Source organism: Rana temporaria, chromosome 8, assembly GCF_905171775.1.
Source record: "Rana temporaria chromosome 8, aRanTem1.1, whole genome shotgun sequence".
Taxonomy (NCBI): Eukaryota; Metazoa; Chordata; class Amphibia; order Anura; family Ranidae; genus Rana; species Rana temporaria.
In genome coordinates this window covers 177,484,186-177,498,893 of record NC_053496.1, presented here as the reverse complement: position 1 = coordinate 177,498,893, position 14,708 = coordinate 177,484,186, and the positions used below count along the sequence as shown (strand labels likewise).

Below are 14,708 nucleotides of genomic sequence, written 5' to 3'. Positions count from 1 at the left end.
AGGACTTCTAGTATGGGAGGGGATATATAGAGGAGGTCTTTCTGTATGGGAGGGGATATATAGAGGACGTCCTGTATGGGAGGGGATATATAGAGGAGGACTTCCTGTATGGGAGGGGATATATAGAGGACGTCCTGTATGGGAGGGGATATATAGAGGACTTCCTGTATGGGAGGGGTTATATAGAGGACTTCCAGTATGGGAGGGGTTACATAAAGGAGGACTTCCTGCATGAAAGGGGTTATATAGAGGAGGACTTCTAGTATGGGAAGGGTAATATAGAGGAGGACTTCCTGTATGGGAGGGGTTATATAGAGGAATACTTCCTGTCTGTTTGTTTTTGCTATTGTCCCTATCGGTGGCACAAGTAGTCATGATTTATAGGGACCATTTTTCATAAATGGATCCTTCCTGATCCTCCTCCCACTTCAGAATTAGAGCAATTAAAAAAAAAAAAAGACCATAGACATACAAATAACTTTCTTGATTATTTTTATTAGCAAACAATAAAAATTAAGCTAGAATCGACATTAAATCTTATATTGCTTGGACCAATAAAAAGTCAGCTTCTTCAGGTACAACATAAAAAAACCAATAATATATAAAAGTCAATATCAACCAATAAGAAGTGTTGTCCATGTATTGTCATATCTGGCCATGTATTAGAACAGTTTAGTTGTATGGTGCGGACTGTGTGAGTGCGGGACCGAGTCATCTCTGTATGTTTAGTGGGTCATATCACTATAATTCAATCCCAGAAGGCCTAGACCTACCCAAAGGTTCCCCGAAACACTTCAGAATATTTTTGCCCCGCCCCCAACACACCAGTCTGAACCCCGAAAACGGTTGTTAGGTCGAGTGATTTCTCTCGTGTATCTCAACTGATCTTTTGAAACGGAAACATTTCCCGCACTCTGAACAGAAGAAGTTACGCTCACCCGTGTGACTTCTCTGGTGGCTAACCAAGTTTGTTTTCTGAATTAAACGTTTCCCGCACTCTGAAGAATACCGGCGATCGTCTGTGTGAATTCTTTGGTGTGTCACGAATTTACTTTTCCGAAAAAAAGATTTCCCACACTCTGGGCATGATTAGGGCCGTTCATCTGTATGAATCCTTTGGTGCATAACAAGTTTATTTTTCCGAGAGAAACATTTCCCGCACTCTGGACATGAATAAGGGCGCTCGCCTCTGTGACTTCTCTGATGTCTAAGAAGGTTCCCCTTCTCAATGAAACATTTCCCGCACTCTGAACATAAATAAGGGAGCTCACCTGTGTGGACCTTTTGGTGTACTACAAAGGAACTTCTCAGACTGAAACGTTTCCCGCACTCTGAACAAAAATAAGGATGTTCACCCGTGTGAATCCTCTGGTGCTCACCAAGTTTACATTTACGATCAAAACATTTCCCGCACTCTGAACATGAAAAAGGACGTTCACCCGTGTGTTTTCTCTGGTGTATAAGTAGTTTTCCTTTCTCAGTGAAACCTTTTCCGCACTCAGAACATGAATAGGGACGCTCACCTGTGTGAATTCTCTGGTGTATAACAAGGTTTCCCTTCAGAGTGAAAGACTTTCCGCACTCTGAACATAAATAAGGACGCTCACCACTGTGATTTCTCAGGTGTTCAACTAAGTGTCCGTTCTGTGTGAATGACTTTCCGCACTCTGAACATGAATAAGGACGCTCACCCTTGTGAATTCTCTGGTGTCTAACAAGGTCTCCTTGATGAGTGAAACATTTCCCACACTCTGAACATGAATAGGGATGCTCACCTGTGTGAATTCTCTGGTGTTTAACAAGGTTTCCCTTCAGAGTGAAAGACTTTCCGCACTCTGAACATAAATAAGGATGCTCACCCGTGTGAATCCTCTGGTGCTCAACAAGTTGAAATTTACGACCAAAACATTTCCCGCACTCTGAACATGAATAAGGGCGCTCATTCGTGTGTGTCCTTTGGTGTATTACAAGTAAACGTTTCCTAGTGAAACATTTCCCACACTCTGAACATGAATAGGGGCGCTCACCTGTGTGAATACTCTGGTCGGTAACAAAGTGACTTTTGTGATTAAAACATTTCCCGCACTCTGAACATGAATAGAGAGGGCCACCTCTGTGGCTTTTATGGTGTCTAAAACGTTCTCTGTTTTCACTAAAAAGTTTCCCGCACTCTGAACATGACAATAAACTCTCTTCTGTGGGAACTCCTTTGTGGCTTAAAGAAGATTCTTCGGGAATAGACAGATCTATTGAAGTATCTGTACTGTGAGATCCTATAGTCTTGGTGTGTGATCCGTCAGAAGATTCCTCAGGATTAGAGGGATCCATTGATCCCCCCAATTGGGAAGGTCTGGGATATATATTTGGAGTAACGGGATTTCCTCCTGGAGAATATTGTACAATGTTATCATCTTCTGCTTTATAATCTGGAGATACAATGAGATGTTCCTCAGAGGAATTCCCGACATTGTGTCCTCCTGTTGGGAAACAATTTATCATGAAATGTTATAACCTTCCATTCAGGAGTCATATATGTTGGTCCATCACAAAATCATTTATAAGATCTCCGGCATGGATTTGGGGCAATTAGAAGAGAAAAATACGAATACAAACCAGATAAAGTATACAAATCACACTGGGTAAAATTTTTTGTGCAATGATAAATTTGTTACTTTAAGAACGGAGATGGACCTGTTATATGGTGGAGGGTTTGGCTTGTACTTTGGTGAGATATCAGAGGTCTAAACAGACCCCTGATATCTCCACTTTGAGACAGAGAAAGGGACTGAGGACAGAGATTCCCCAGTCCCTTTCTCTGCAGCCTCAGCTGCACTGAAGATGCTTCATAAACTGAAGCATCGTAAACACAGGTTACAATCTTTCAGTTATGATGAATAGACAGGAGGTAGTGATTACTGACTCTGTTCATTTGGAAAAGGAAGGAGCCGGTAAATAACAGATTTACCGGCTCCTAACTCCGCGCTACATTCTGAAAGATCCAGGACAGGAGGAGACCGGTGGAGGAGCCAGGGAGGACACAAGGGGACCCTGGAGGACGACAGGGGGGACCGAAGGAGGACATGGGGGGACCAGAGGAGGAGCCGGAGAGCCGGGAAGGAGACCCCTAGGATGACAAAGGGGGGACTAAAGGAGGACATGGGGGGACCAGAAGAGCCAGAGAGCCGGGAAGGAGGCAGGGGGACCCAGAGGAGGACATGGGGGGACCGAAGGACATGGGGGGGACAGGAGGAACCGGAGAGCTGGAAAAGGAAGCAGGGGGACCCGGAGGATAAAACAGATCGGGACCCGGAGAGCCAGGGAGGATGTAGGGGGACCCAGAGGAGGACACAGGGAGCACAGAGTTGGGCAGCCGGGGGTGATCGGTGCGGAGGTGGGGACAGTTACAATCACTGATCTCCTTAACAGCCGCAGAGGGAGAGGAGGAGAAGCGGCTGTCGGAAAAGCTTGCAACCCCCCCCGAGGCTGCCTAAATATTGGATCAGGCATCAGAGAATTTGCACGAGTACTTGTACAAACTTGTGCAAATGCTCAGTATCGGTGCAACCCTAATATGGTGTACAGTATCTCCACCTCTTTGTTGGGAACATGACGTTATATTGAGAAATGGAGTTGGACCTTTCATATGGTGTACAGTATCTAATTTCCATGTCTGCCTGTCCACCTGCAAGGTGATTAATGTGGCCAGTCTCTGGGTGGAGACCAAACCTGATTTAAGCCAGCCAAGCCTGCAATCTCAGTATCTCCCCCTCATTTGTTGGGAGCATGACATTATATTGAGGAATGGAGATGGACCTTTCATATGGTGTACAGTATCTCCTCCTCATTTGTTGGGAACATGACGTTATATTGAGGAATGGAGATGGACCTTTCATATGGTGTACAGTATCTCCTCCTCATTTGTTGGGAACATTGAGTAGTGCAACAACAATGTTTTTGCTGTCAACAGTTCGGGTTTTTCAGTCTTTCCTAAACAGAAGGATGTGACCAATAAGGACAGCACAGACTCACCATTATTAGAAGGGACCATACAGTACTTTATACTCATAGAAGTAAAATGAAAATGTGAATTGTTTCAGCATTAAGTGTTTATTACTTACTTGTATCTATATGTAGAGAAGACTCCTCCTCTTTAATTTTCATAATCCTCTCCCCCTCCTCCATAGACTGCTGATCTCCACTCACCAACCTCTCTTCTTCTTCCTCTTTAACCTCAACTTTGATATCTTTAAGTTCTTCATCCTAAACCCCAAAGATGATAAAATTCATTGATAAAAAGGAACAAGAAGTTACCTAAAAGAATGTCCTCTCATAGCTTAGCATTCTTTTGAGTTCTAATTGCTCAGCCCCACCTACCTGATAATGGTGGGGGATGGTGTGATCTTCCTGTGTGGAATTCCCGGAATACAGAGGACGGGGACATCTCTCTGGTGGGTTCCCATTACTGGATCCATCTGTAGGAAACACACACACTGACTGAATACATTGTTTCTATGTGTTTATCAGATGATGGGGGGATCTAGGTGGACCCTCCTTACTGCTCTCTCCTTTACAATAAAGTCTCCTCTTACCCGGTGATGTGAGGGGCGGCTGATTCTCCATCATGACGTCCTTGTAGAGATCCTTGTGTTCTTCTAAATACTCCCACTCCTCCATGGAGAAATAGACAGTGACATCCTGACACCTTATAATAATAATATCGTATTACCTCCTCTGCTGCCACTTCCAGCAATGTCTCCTCTCTATTTCATCCCGATTCACCTCTCACCCAGAACTTCCTGTCTGCACCTGACATCACTTCCTTTCAGGGCCTGACATCACTTCCTGTTTGTGCGTTCCACTTGTGATAAAGGAACCTCAAGGAATCTTCGTAGACACACCATAAAGAATACATGAAAGGTGATTTTCGCACACCTGTGGGACATCGTTTCTCACACCCAGACCATGGAAGACATGAATGTATTTGGTTCTTAAAGGGAATTTAAAAATAACTGCTGAGGAAAGGACATCCCTTGGACTATAAATGATAATTTTATTTGACACAATGATAATGGACTGAATGTGGACCTCAATTTTCCACATCACTATGCAGCATTTTTATAACCATTCTCACCTCTTGACTCTCTCCCTCGTTCTGCAGCTCTCTCATTACTCCTTATCTGACCAACTTTCTAAAGCCTCGTACACACGATCGGACTTCCATCAGACTTTTCCATGGATTTTTGTGTGAAGGGGCCGTTGGCCATGAACTTGGTATGCATACACGCGGCAGAACATTTTCAGCCAACATACACCAAACCACGTGGTTTTTCAGCTTTTTACTGCCACCCATTGGGCAACTTCTGCTATTGTCTGATGTTTAGCATTGGTTCGGAGCATGCGTGTTTGTACTTTGGATTTTAGTCCGACGGATTTGTGTACACACAATCGGACAATCCGACGTAACACATGTTTTGTCGGACAATGTCAGAGCATGCACAGCCAACATTTGTTGTCGGAAATTCCGACAACAATTGTCCGATGGAGCATACAGATGGTCGGATCGTCCAAAAAAAAAAGGGGCCATCTGACAATTGTTGTCGGAATATCCCAGGGATATGCAATTAGCGGACCTCCAGCTGTTGCAAAACTACAAGTCCCATCATGCCTCTGCCTTTGGGTGTCATACTTATGGCTGTTAGAGTCCTGCTATGCCTCATGGGACTTGTAGTTCTGCAACAGCTGGAGGTCCGCTAATTGCAAATCCCTGGAATATCCGATCATGTGTACGGGCCTTTAGTCTTCAAGGCCTTTTCCCTCAAGGAGCTTACAATCTAAGGTCCCTGACTCACATTCATACATACACATACAGTGATCCGGAAAGTATTCACAGCGCTTTTACTTTTTCCACATTTTTATATGTTACAGCCTTATTACAAAATAGATTCATCTCATTATTTTCCTCGCAATTCTACAAACAATACCCTATAATGAAAACATGAAAGAAGTTTGTTTGAAATCTTTCGGAAATGTATTAAAAATAAAAAATTATACACAGTCTTTGCCATGTCACTCAAAATTGAGCTCAGGTGCATCCTGTTTCCACTGATCATCCTTGAGATGTTTCTACAACTTGATCATCCTTGAGATGTTTCTACAACTTGATTGGAGTCTACCTGTGGTAAATTCAGTTGATTAGACATGATTTGGAAAGGCACACACCTGTCTATAGAAGGTCTCACAGTTAACAGTGCATGTCAGAGCACAAACCAAACCAAGAAGTCCAAGGAATTGTCTGTAGACCTCCGAGACAGGATTGTATGGAGGCACATATCTGGGGAAGGGTACAGGAAAATTTCAGCAGCATTGAAGGTCCCAATGAGCACAGTAGCCTCCATCAACTGTAAATGGAAGAAGTTTGAAACCACAGCAACTCTTCCTATAGAGGAGGACTTCTGGGATAGGAGGGGTTATATAATGGAGGACTTCCTATATAGGAGGGGTTATATAGAAGAAGACTTGTATGGGAGGGGTTTTATAGAGAAGGACTTCCAGTATGGGAGGGCTTATTTAGAGGAGGACTTTTGGGATAGAAGGGGTTATATAGATGAGGACTTCCAGTATGGGAGGGGTTATATAGAAGACTTCCTGTATGGGAGGGGTTTTATAGAGAAGGACTTCCAGTATGGGAGGGCTTATTGAGAGGAGGACTTCCGGGATAGGAGGGGTTATATAGAGGAGGACTTCCAGTATGGGAGGGGTTACATGAAGGAGGACTTCCTTTATGGGAGGGGTTATATAGAGGAGAACTTCCTGTATGCATCACATGCCTGACGAAGGGGGTCCTACGTGACTGCGAAACGTTGCACCTTTGTTATGTAATTTTTTATTTATAATAAAACTTTTTTGGACAATCCTTGGTGTGCTGGCAAATATGTTCACTTATTAAGAGGAGAACTTACTGTATGGCAGGGCTTATTTAGAGGAGGACTTCTGGGATGGGAGGAGTTATATAAAGGAGGACTTCCTGGATGGGAGGGCTTATATAGAGGACTTCCTGGATGGGAGGGCTTATTTAGAGGAGGACTTTTGGGATAGGAAGGGTTATATAAAGGAGGACTTCCTGTATGGGAGGGGTTATATAGAGGAGGACTTTTAGTATAGGAGGGATTACATAAAGGAGGACTCCCTGTATGGGAGGGATTACATAAAGGAGGACTTCCTGTATGGGAGGGATTACATAAAGAAGGACTTCCTGTATGGGAGGGGTTATATAGAGGAAGACTTCCTGTCTGTTTGTTTTTGCTATTGTCCCTATAGGTGGCACATAACCCAGCCACGTAGTCATGATTTATAACCTGACCTGTGTCTTGTAATGAAAAAGGGGCCATTTTTCATAAATGGATACTTCCTGATCCTCCTCCCACTTCAGAATTAAAGCAATTAAAAAAAAAACTAAACAAAAAAAAACACACTCAGACCATAGACATATAAATTGCTTTCTTGTTTATTTTAGAAAATCAGAATTAGTGATTAGCAAACAATAAAAATTAAGCTATAATCTACATTAAATCTTATATTGCTTGGACCAATAAAAAGTCGGCTTCTTCAGGTACAACATAAAAAGTCAATATCAACCAATAAGAAGTGTTGTCCATGTATTATCATATCTGGCCATGGATTAGCAGTTTAGTTGTGTGGGTGCGGGACAGCATTGTATGTTTAGTGGGTCATATCACTATAATTCAATCCCAGAAGGCCCAGACCTACCCAAGTGTTCCCCGAAAAAATTCAGAATATTTTTGCCACGCCCCCCAAAACACCAGTCTGAACCTGAAAACGGTTGTTAGGTCGAGTGATTTCTCTCGTGTATCTCAACTGATCTTTTGAAACGGAAACATTTCCCGCACTCTGAACACATGAAGTTACGCTCACCCGTGTGACTTCTCTGGTGGCTAACCAGGTTTGTTTTCTGAATGAAACTTTTCCCACACTCTAAACAAGAATACCGTCGATCGTCCGTGTGAATTCTTTGGTGTGTCACGAGTTTACTTTTCCGAATAAAAGATTTCCCACACTCTTGGCATGAATAGGGCCGTTCACCTGTATGAATCCTTTGGTGCGTAACAAGTTTATTTTTCCGAGAGAAACATTTCCCGCACTCTGGACATGAATAAGGGCGCTCGCCTGTGTGAATTCTCTGATGTCTAAGAAGTTTCCCCTTCTCAATGAAACATTTCCCACACTCTGAACATAAATAAGGGCGCTCACCTGTGTGGATCTTTTGGTGTACTATAAGGGAACTTCTCAGAACAAAACGTTTCCCGCACTCTGAACAAAAATAAGGATGCTCACCCGTGTGAATCCTCTGGTGCTCACTAAGTTTACATTTACGATCAAAACATTTCCCGCACTCTGAACATGAAAAGGGACGTTCACCCGTGTGTTTTCTCTGGTGTATAAGTAGTTTTCCTTTCTCAGTGAAACATTGTCCACACTCTGAACATGAAAAAGGACGCTCATTCGTGTGACTCCTTTGATGTATTACAAGTGAACCTTTCGTAGCGAAACATTTCCCACACTCTGAACATGAATAGGGACGCTCCCCTGTGTGAATTCTCTGGTGGGTAACAAAGTGACTTTTGTGAGTAAAACTTTTCCCACACTCTGTACATGAATAGAAAGGCCCACTCGTGTGGCTTTTCTGGTGTTCAAGAAGTTCTCCATTTTCCCTAAAAAGTTTCCTACACTTTAAACACGAATATGGGAGCTCATTCCTGTGAATCTTTTGGTGTGCTAGAAGCGAGCTATTGCGAGCGAAACTTTTCCCACACACTGAGCATGGAAAAGGGCGCTCACCTGTGTGAATTCTCTGGTGGGTAACAAAGTGACTTTTGTGAGTAAAACATTTCTCGCACTCTGAACATGAATAGAAAGGCCCACCCGTGTGACTGTTTTTGTGTCTAAGAAGTTCTTTGTTTTCACTAAAAAGTTCCCCGCACTCTGAACATGAATAAGGGCGCTCATTCGTGTGACTCTTTTGGTGTACTACAAGTAAACCTTTCCTAGCAAAACATTTCCCACACTCTGAACATGGATAGGAGCACTCACCTTTGTGATTTTTTTGGTGGGTAAGAAGGTGACTTTTGTGAGTAAAACTTTTCCCGCACTCTGAACATGAATAGAAAGGCCTAACTGTGTGGCTTTTCTGGTGTTCAAGAACTTCTCCATTTTCCCTAAAAAGTTTTCCACACTCTGAACACGAATAAGGGAACTCCTTCTCGTGAATCTTTTGGTGTACTGCAAGTGAACTTTTGCGAGCAAAACATTTCCCACACGCTGAGCATGAAAAGGGGCGCTCACCTGTGTGAATTCTCTGGTGGGTAACAAAGTGACTTTTGTGGTTAAAGCATTTCCCGCACTCTGAACATGAATAGAGAGGGCCACCTCTGTGGCTTTTTTGGTGTCTTAGAAGTTCTTTGTTTCCACTAAAAACTTTCCCGCACTCTGAACATGACAATGAGCTCTCTTTTGTGGGAACTCCTTTGTGGCTTAAAGAAGATTCCTTGGGAATAGACGGATCTATTGAAGTATCTGTACTGTGAGATCTTAGAGTCTCGCCGTCAGAAGATTCCTCGGGATTAGAGGGATCCATTGATCCCCCCAATTGGGAAGGTCTGGGATGTATATTTGGAGTAACGGGATTTCCTCCTGGAGAATATTGTACAATGTTATTATCTTCTGCTTTATAATCTGGAGATACAATGAGATGTTCCTCAGAGGAATTCCGGACATTGTGTCCTCCTGTTGGGAAAAAAATTACCAACCATGAAATGTCATAACCTTCCATTCAGGAGTCATATATGTTGGTCCATCACCAAATCATTTATAAGATCTCCGGCATGGAAGTTGGGGCAAATAAAACAGAAAAATACAAACCAGATAAAGTATACAAATCACACAGGGTAACATTTTTTGTGCGTTGATGCAATTGTTACTTTAAGAACGGAGATGGACCTTTCATATGGTGTACAGTATCTCCTCCTCATTGGTTGGGAACATGACGTTATATTGAGGAATGGAGATGGACCTTTCATATGGTGTACAGTATCTCCTCCTCATTTGTTGGGAACATGACGTTATATTGAGGAATGGAGATGGACCTTTCATATGGCCTTCTCCATGTTTGTCTGTCCACCTGCAAGGTGATTCATGTGGCCAGTCTCTGGGTGGAGACCAAACCTGATTTAAGCCAGCCAAGCTTGCAATCTCAGTAACTCCTCCTCATTTGTAGGGAACATGACATTATATTGAGGAATGGAGATGGACCTTTCATATGGCCTTCTCCATGTTTGTCTGTCCACCTGCAAGGTGATTCATGTGGCCAGTCTCTGGGTGGAGACCAAACCTGATTTAAGCCAGCCAAGCTTGCAATCTCAGTAACTCCTCCTCATTTGTTGGGAACATGGCGTTATATTGAGGAATGGAGATGGACCTTTCATATGGTGTACAGTATCTCCTCCTCATTGGTTGGGAACATGTTGTTATATTGAGGAATAGAGATGGACCTTTCATATGGTGTACAGCAGGGCTTGAAAATTCCACTCGCCCACTTGCCCAAATGCAAGGGTAAATTCCCTCAGTAATTCCTTGTACATTTATTGATAGAGCAGGTGGCTTGCAATGTAATCTCCAATCCCCGAGATCGATTTTCATTCCACTTGCGCTCCAAGCCTCGTTTTGAAGCCAATTTCCGGCTCCTTTGGCCTCGCTATTACACTGGCAGCGCTGCTGAGGGGACAGGTGCAGGAGAGGTCTGCTCTCCTCCGCCATGGGGGAGAGGCCTGCCAACGATGCACAGCCCTACACCCGCCAGCTTAAGGAAAATTACCTGGGAACCCTGATGTAAGAGGGAGGGGCCCTCTAGGGACACTTATTTAGGGGGGCCTCTGGGGATTCTTATGTAAGGGGGCTCATTGGGGACCCTGATGTACTCTGGGGACACTGATTTAAAGTGGAGTTCCACCCATAAATATAACATTACATCAGTAGTTTTAAAAAAAGTCATTAGTCCTTTAAGAAAAAAAAAGTTTTTTTTAAGATGCTTTCAAAGTGTTGTTGCTAGGCAGAATAGTTAATCTTCCCTCTTCCTGCACCTAGGTGCTTAAGCTTCCTAACCTACACCGCACAGACTCCTGGGAATGTAGTGGGTGTAACTTTCCAGGAGTCTGTGCACTCCCCAGTCTCGAAGAATCATGTGACTTGGACAGTACAGGTGCTGAAACCTGATCTGAAACCTATTACATTGCTTGTGCAGCACTGAGCATGTGCGAGATCTGCAAGGCTGAAATCCAGGAAGTCATACAGTCTGGCTTCATGATGCCCACACTTAAGATGGCCCCAGTCAATTTCTATTTTATAAAGTGTCTAAATGCTGTAACAACCTAACAAAACGGACCTTAGTTTACAGACTAACTTTACTAGAATACATTAAGCTTGTGTATTACAGGGGTATTTATATTTAAAAAGTGAAATTGTGGCCGGAACTCCGCTTTAAGAGGGGGGCCCTCAGGGGACACTTATTTAGGGGGGCCCTCTGGGGACACTGATGTGTTTGCAGTTTTTTTATATTTTGGACTCTTTATTCTAAAGAAATTTGATGTAATTTCATAAGCTTTAAGGGGGCGGGCTTTGGGGGTAAACCTCGGCAAGGTTTGGTGGGGCAACTGGTGGAGAGTAAGGTTTTTGCCTGGCTAGTAGGTCTAGACTTGAAAATGTAAGTCCTAGTGTACAGTATCTCTTTGTTGGGAACATGACGATATATTGAGGAATGGAGATGAACCTTTCATATGGTGTACAGTATCTCCTCCTCATTTGTTGGGAACATGACGTTATATTGAGGAATGGAGATGGACCTTTCATATGGCCTTCTCCATGTCCATCTGTCCACCTGCAAGGTGATTAATGTGGCCAGTCTCTGGGTGGAGACCAAACCTGATTTAAGCCAGCCGAGCCTGCAAACTCAGTATCTCCTCCTCATTTGTTAGGAACATGACGATATATTGAGGAATGGAGATGGACCTTTCATATGCTGTACGGTATCTCCTCCTCATTTGTCGGAAACATTGAGTAGTGTGGTAAACATTACATTCTCTTGATAAGGAGTAGAAATTATACCCATAATATAGTGGGTGGTGGGGTAGGTACATCGATGATGTTCTTACTGTGAGTAGTTAAGGTTTTCCAGCCTGTACAGAAGGATGTGATGTTCGCAATTTTGAACAAAAGTAGTATAAAACTGCACATGACTGAAAGAAAAAAAGGTTTCACTTCTGTATACAGAAGGGGTGCTTTATGTTTAGAGCTGTGCAGATGAGGAAAAGTCTGGTTCTAGATGACTGTGTATTATTGAAAAACAAATTACTGCATACATTTTTTATTATATAAATAAAAAATGGCTAATAATAGTTGTAGTAAAAAACATGATAGAATATTGATCTGGGGAGTTATCTGATTGCCTTTTGGAATCAGGAAGGAATTCTTTCAAATTGGAGAAGATTGGGCTGAGCTATATATGGGTATTCTGCCTACCCCTAGATCAACAGCCAATTTGAGATTTTTTTTACCTTTTCTCAACTTATGTGACAATATAAATACATAATTTATACTCATAAAAGTGAAATGAAAATGTGAACTGCTTCTGCGTTTAGTGTTTATTACTTACTTGTGTCTATATGTAGAGAAGATTCCTCCTGTTTTCTTTTCATAATCATCTCCCCCTCCTCCATAGACTGCTGATCTCCACTCACCAACGTCTCTTCTTCCTCCTCTTTAACCTCAATTTTGATGACTTTCAGTTCTTCATCCTAAACCCCAAAGATGATAGAATACATTTGTAAAAAAAAAAAAAAAAAAAGAATAACATAGAAGTATGTCACCTCATATCACTTTAGGTCTTCCTGCTCAGTCCCACCTACCTGATGATGGTGGGGGATGATGTGACCTTCCTGTGTGCAATCCCGAGGACAGGGACATCTCTCTGGTGGGTTCCCATTACTGGATCCATCTGTAGGAAACACACACACTGACTGAATACATTGTTTCTATGTGTTTATCAGATGATGGGGGATCTAGGTGGAGCCTCCGTACTGCTCTCTCCTTTAAATTACAAAGCAGATAAAATATACAATACACCAAAATCACATTATGTTACATTTTTATGTGCATTGATGACATTACCGCTTGGAGTATGGAGATGGACCTTCCTCCACCTCATTTCTTGGAAACATGAAAACATACCAATGGGTGGAGATAGACATGTCATATGCTGTTCAGTATCTGCTTCTCATTTGTTGGGGACATGACGTTATATTGAGGAATGGAGATGGACCTTTCATATGGTGTACAGTATCTCCTCCTCATTTGTTGGGAACATGACGTTATATAGAGGAATGGAGATGGACCTTTCATATGGTGTACAGTATCTCCTCCTCATTTGTTGGGAACATGACGTTATATAGAGGAATGGAGATGGACCTTTCATATGGTGTACAGTATCTCCTCCTCATTTGTTGGGAACATGACGTTATATTGAGGAATGGAGATGGACCTTTCATATGGTGTACAGTATCTCCTCCTCATTTGTTGGGAACTTGACGTTATATTGAGGAATGGAGATGGACCTTTCATATGGTGTACAGTATCTCCTCCTCATTTGTTGGGAACATGACATTATATTGAGGAATGGAGATGGACCTTTCATATGGTGTACAGCTGTGGTTCTCAATCTCAGTCCTCACGTACCCCCGTCACCAACCAATAGGCCATTTTTGCAGTTTTTATCTTGCACAGGTGCTTTAAATCAGAGTCAATGGCTTGGTATTTTGGACAGCTATTTTATCTAAGAGAAATTCCCAAAACATGGCTGTTGGGGGTACTTGAGGACTGAGGTTGAGAACCACAGGTATACAGTATCTCCTCCTTATGTGTTGGGAACATTGAGCAGTGTTGTAAATATGATTGTCTTCCTTCGGTGAGAACTAGAGATTATTATTTTATATTGTGTACAGTACGTTAGGCAGTGGAGAAGGTGCACCAATGGATGTTTTTACTGTCAACAGTTCGGGTTTTTCAGTCTTTCCTGTACAGAAGGATGTGACCATTTTATTTTGAATAAGGACAGCACAGACTGACCCTAATTAGAAGGGACCATACAGTACTTTGTACTCATAGAAGTGAAATGAAAATGTGACTTGTTTCAGCATTTAGTGTTTATGACTTACTTGTGTCTATATGTAGAGAAGATTCCTCCTGTTTACTTTCCGTAATCATCTCCCCCTCCTCCATAGACTGTTGATCTCCACTCACCAACCTCTCTTCTTCTTCCTCTTTAATCTCAACCTTGATGTCTTTCAGTTCTTCATCCTAAACTCCAAAGATGATAAAATGCATCGATGAAAAGGAACAAGAAGTTACATAGAAGAATGTCGTCTCATAGCTTAGCATTCCGTTGAGTTCTAGTTGCTCAGTCCCACCTACCTGATGATGGTGAGAGATGGTGTGATCTTCCTGTGTGGAGTCCCGGGAATACAGAGGACAGGGACATCTCTCTGGTGGGTTCCCATTACTGGATCCATCTGTAGGAAACACACACACTGACTGAATACATTGTTTCTATGTGTTTATCAGATGATGGGGGATCTAGGTGGATC

The 14,708-nt window shown here is 42.7% G+C and overlaps 1 protein-coding gene and 1 pseudogene across 1 annotated transcript; both read right to left on the bottom strand.

Moving 5' to 3' along the window:
* Nucleotides 1-465: 465 nt before the first annotated feature.
* Nucleotides 466-4,409, bottom strand: LOC120910053 (annotated as a pseudogene).
* Nucleotides 4,410-7,489: 3,080 nt separating this feature from the next.
* On the bottom strand, nucleotides 7,490-14,569 carry LOC120910011 (zinc finger protein 260-like). Its single transcript, XM_040321844.1, has 3 exons — nucleotides 14,536-14,569; nucleotides 14,280-14,421; nucleotides 7,490-9,801 (listed from the first exon to the last, which is right to left on the bottom strand). Exons 2-3 carry the CDS (start codon nucleotides 14,341-14,343, stop codon nucleotides 7,844-7,846), a joined length of 2,022 nt encoding a protein of 673 aa, XP_040177778.1. The 5' UTR covers nucleotides 14,344-14,421; nucleotides 14,536-14,569; the 3' UTR covers nucleotides 7,490-7,843.
* Nucleotides 14,570-14,708: the final 139 nt, after the last annotated feature.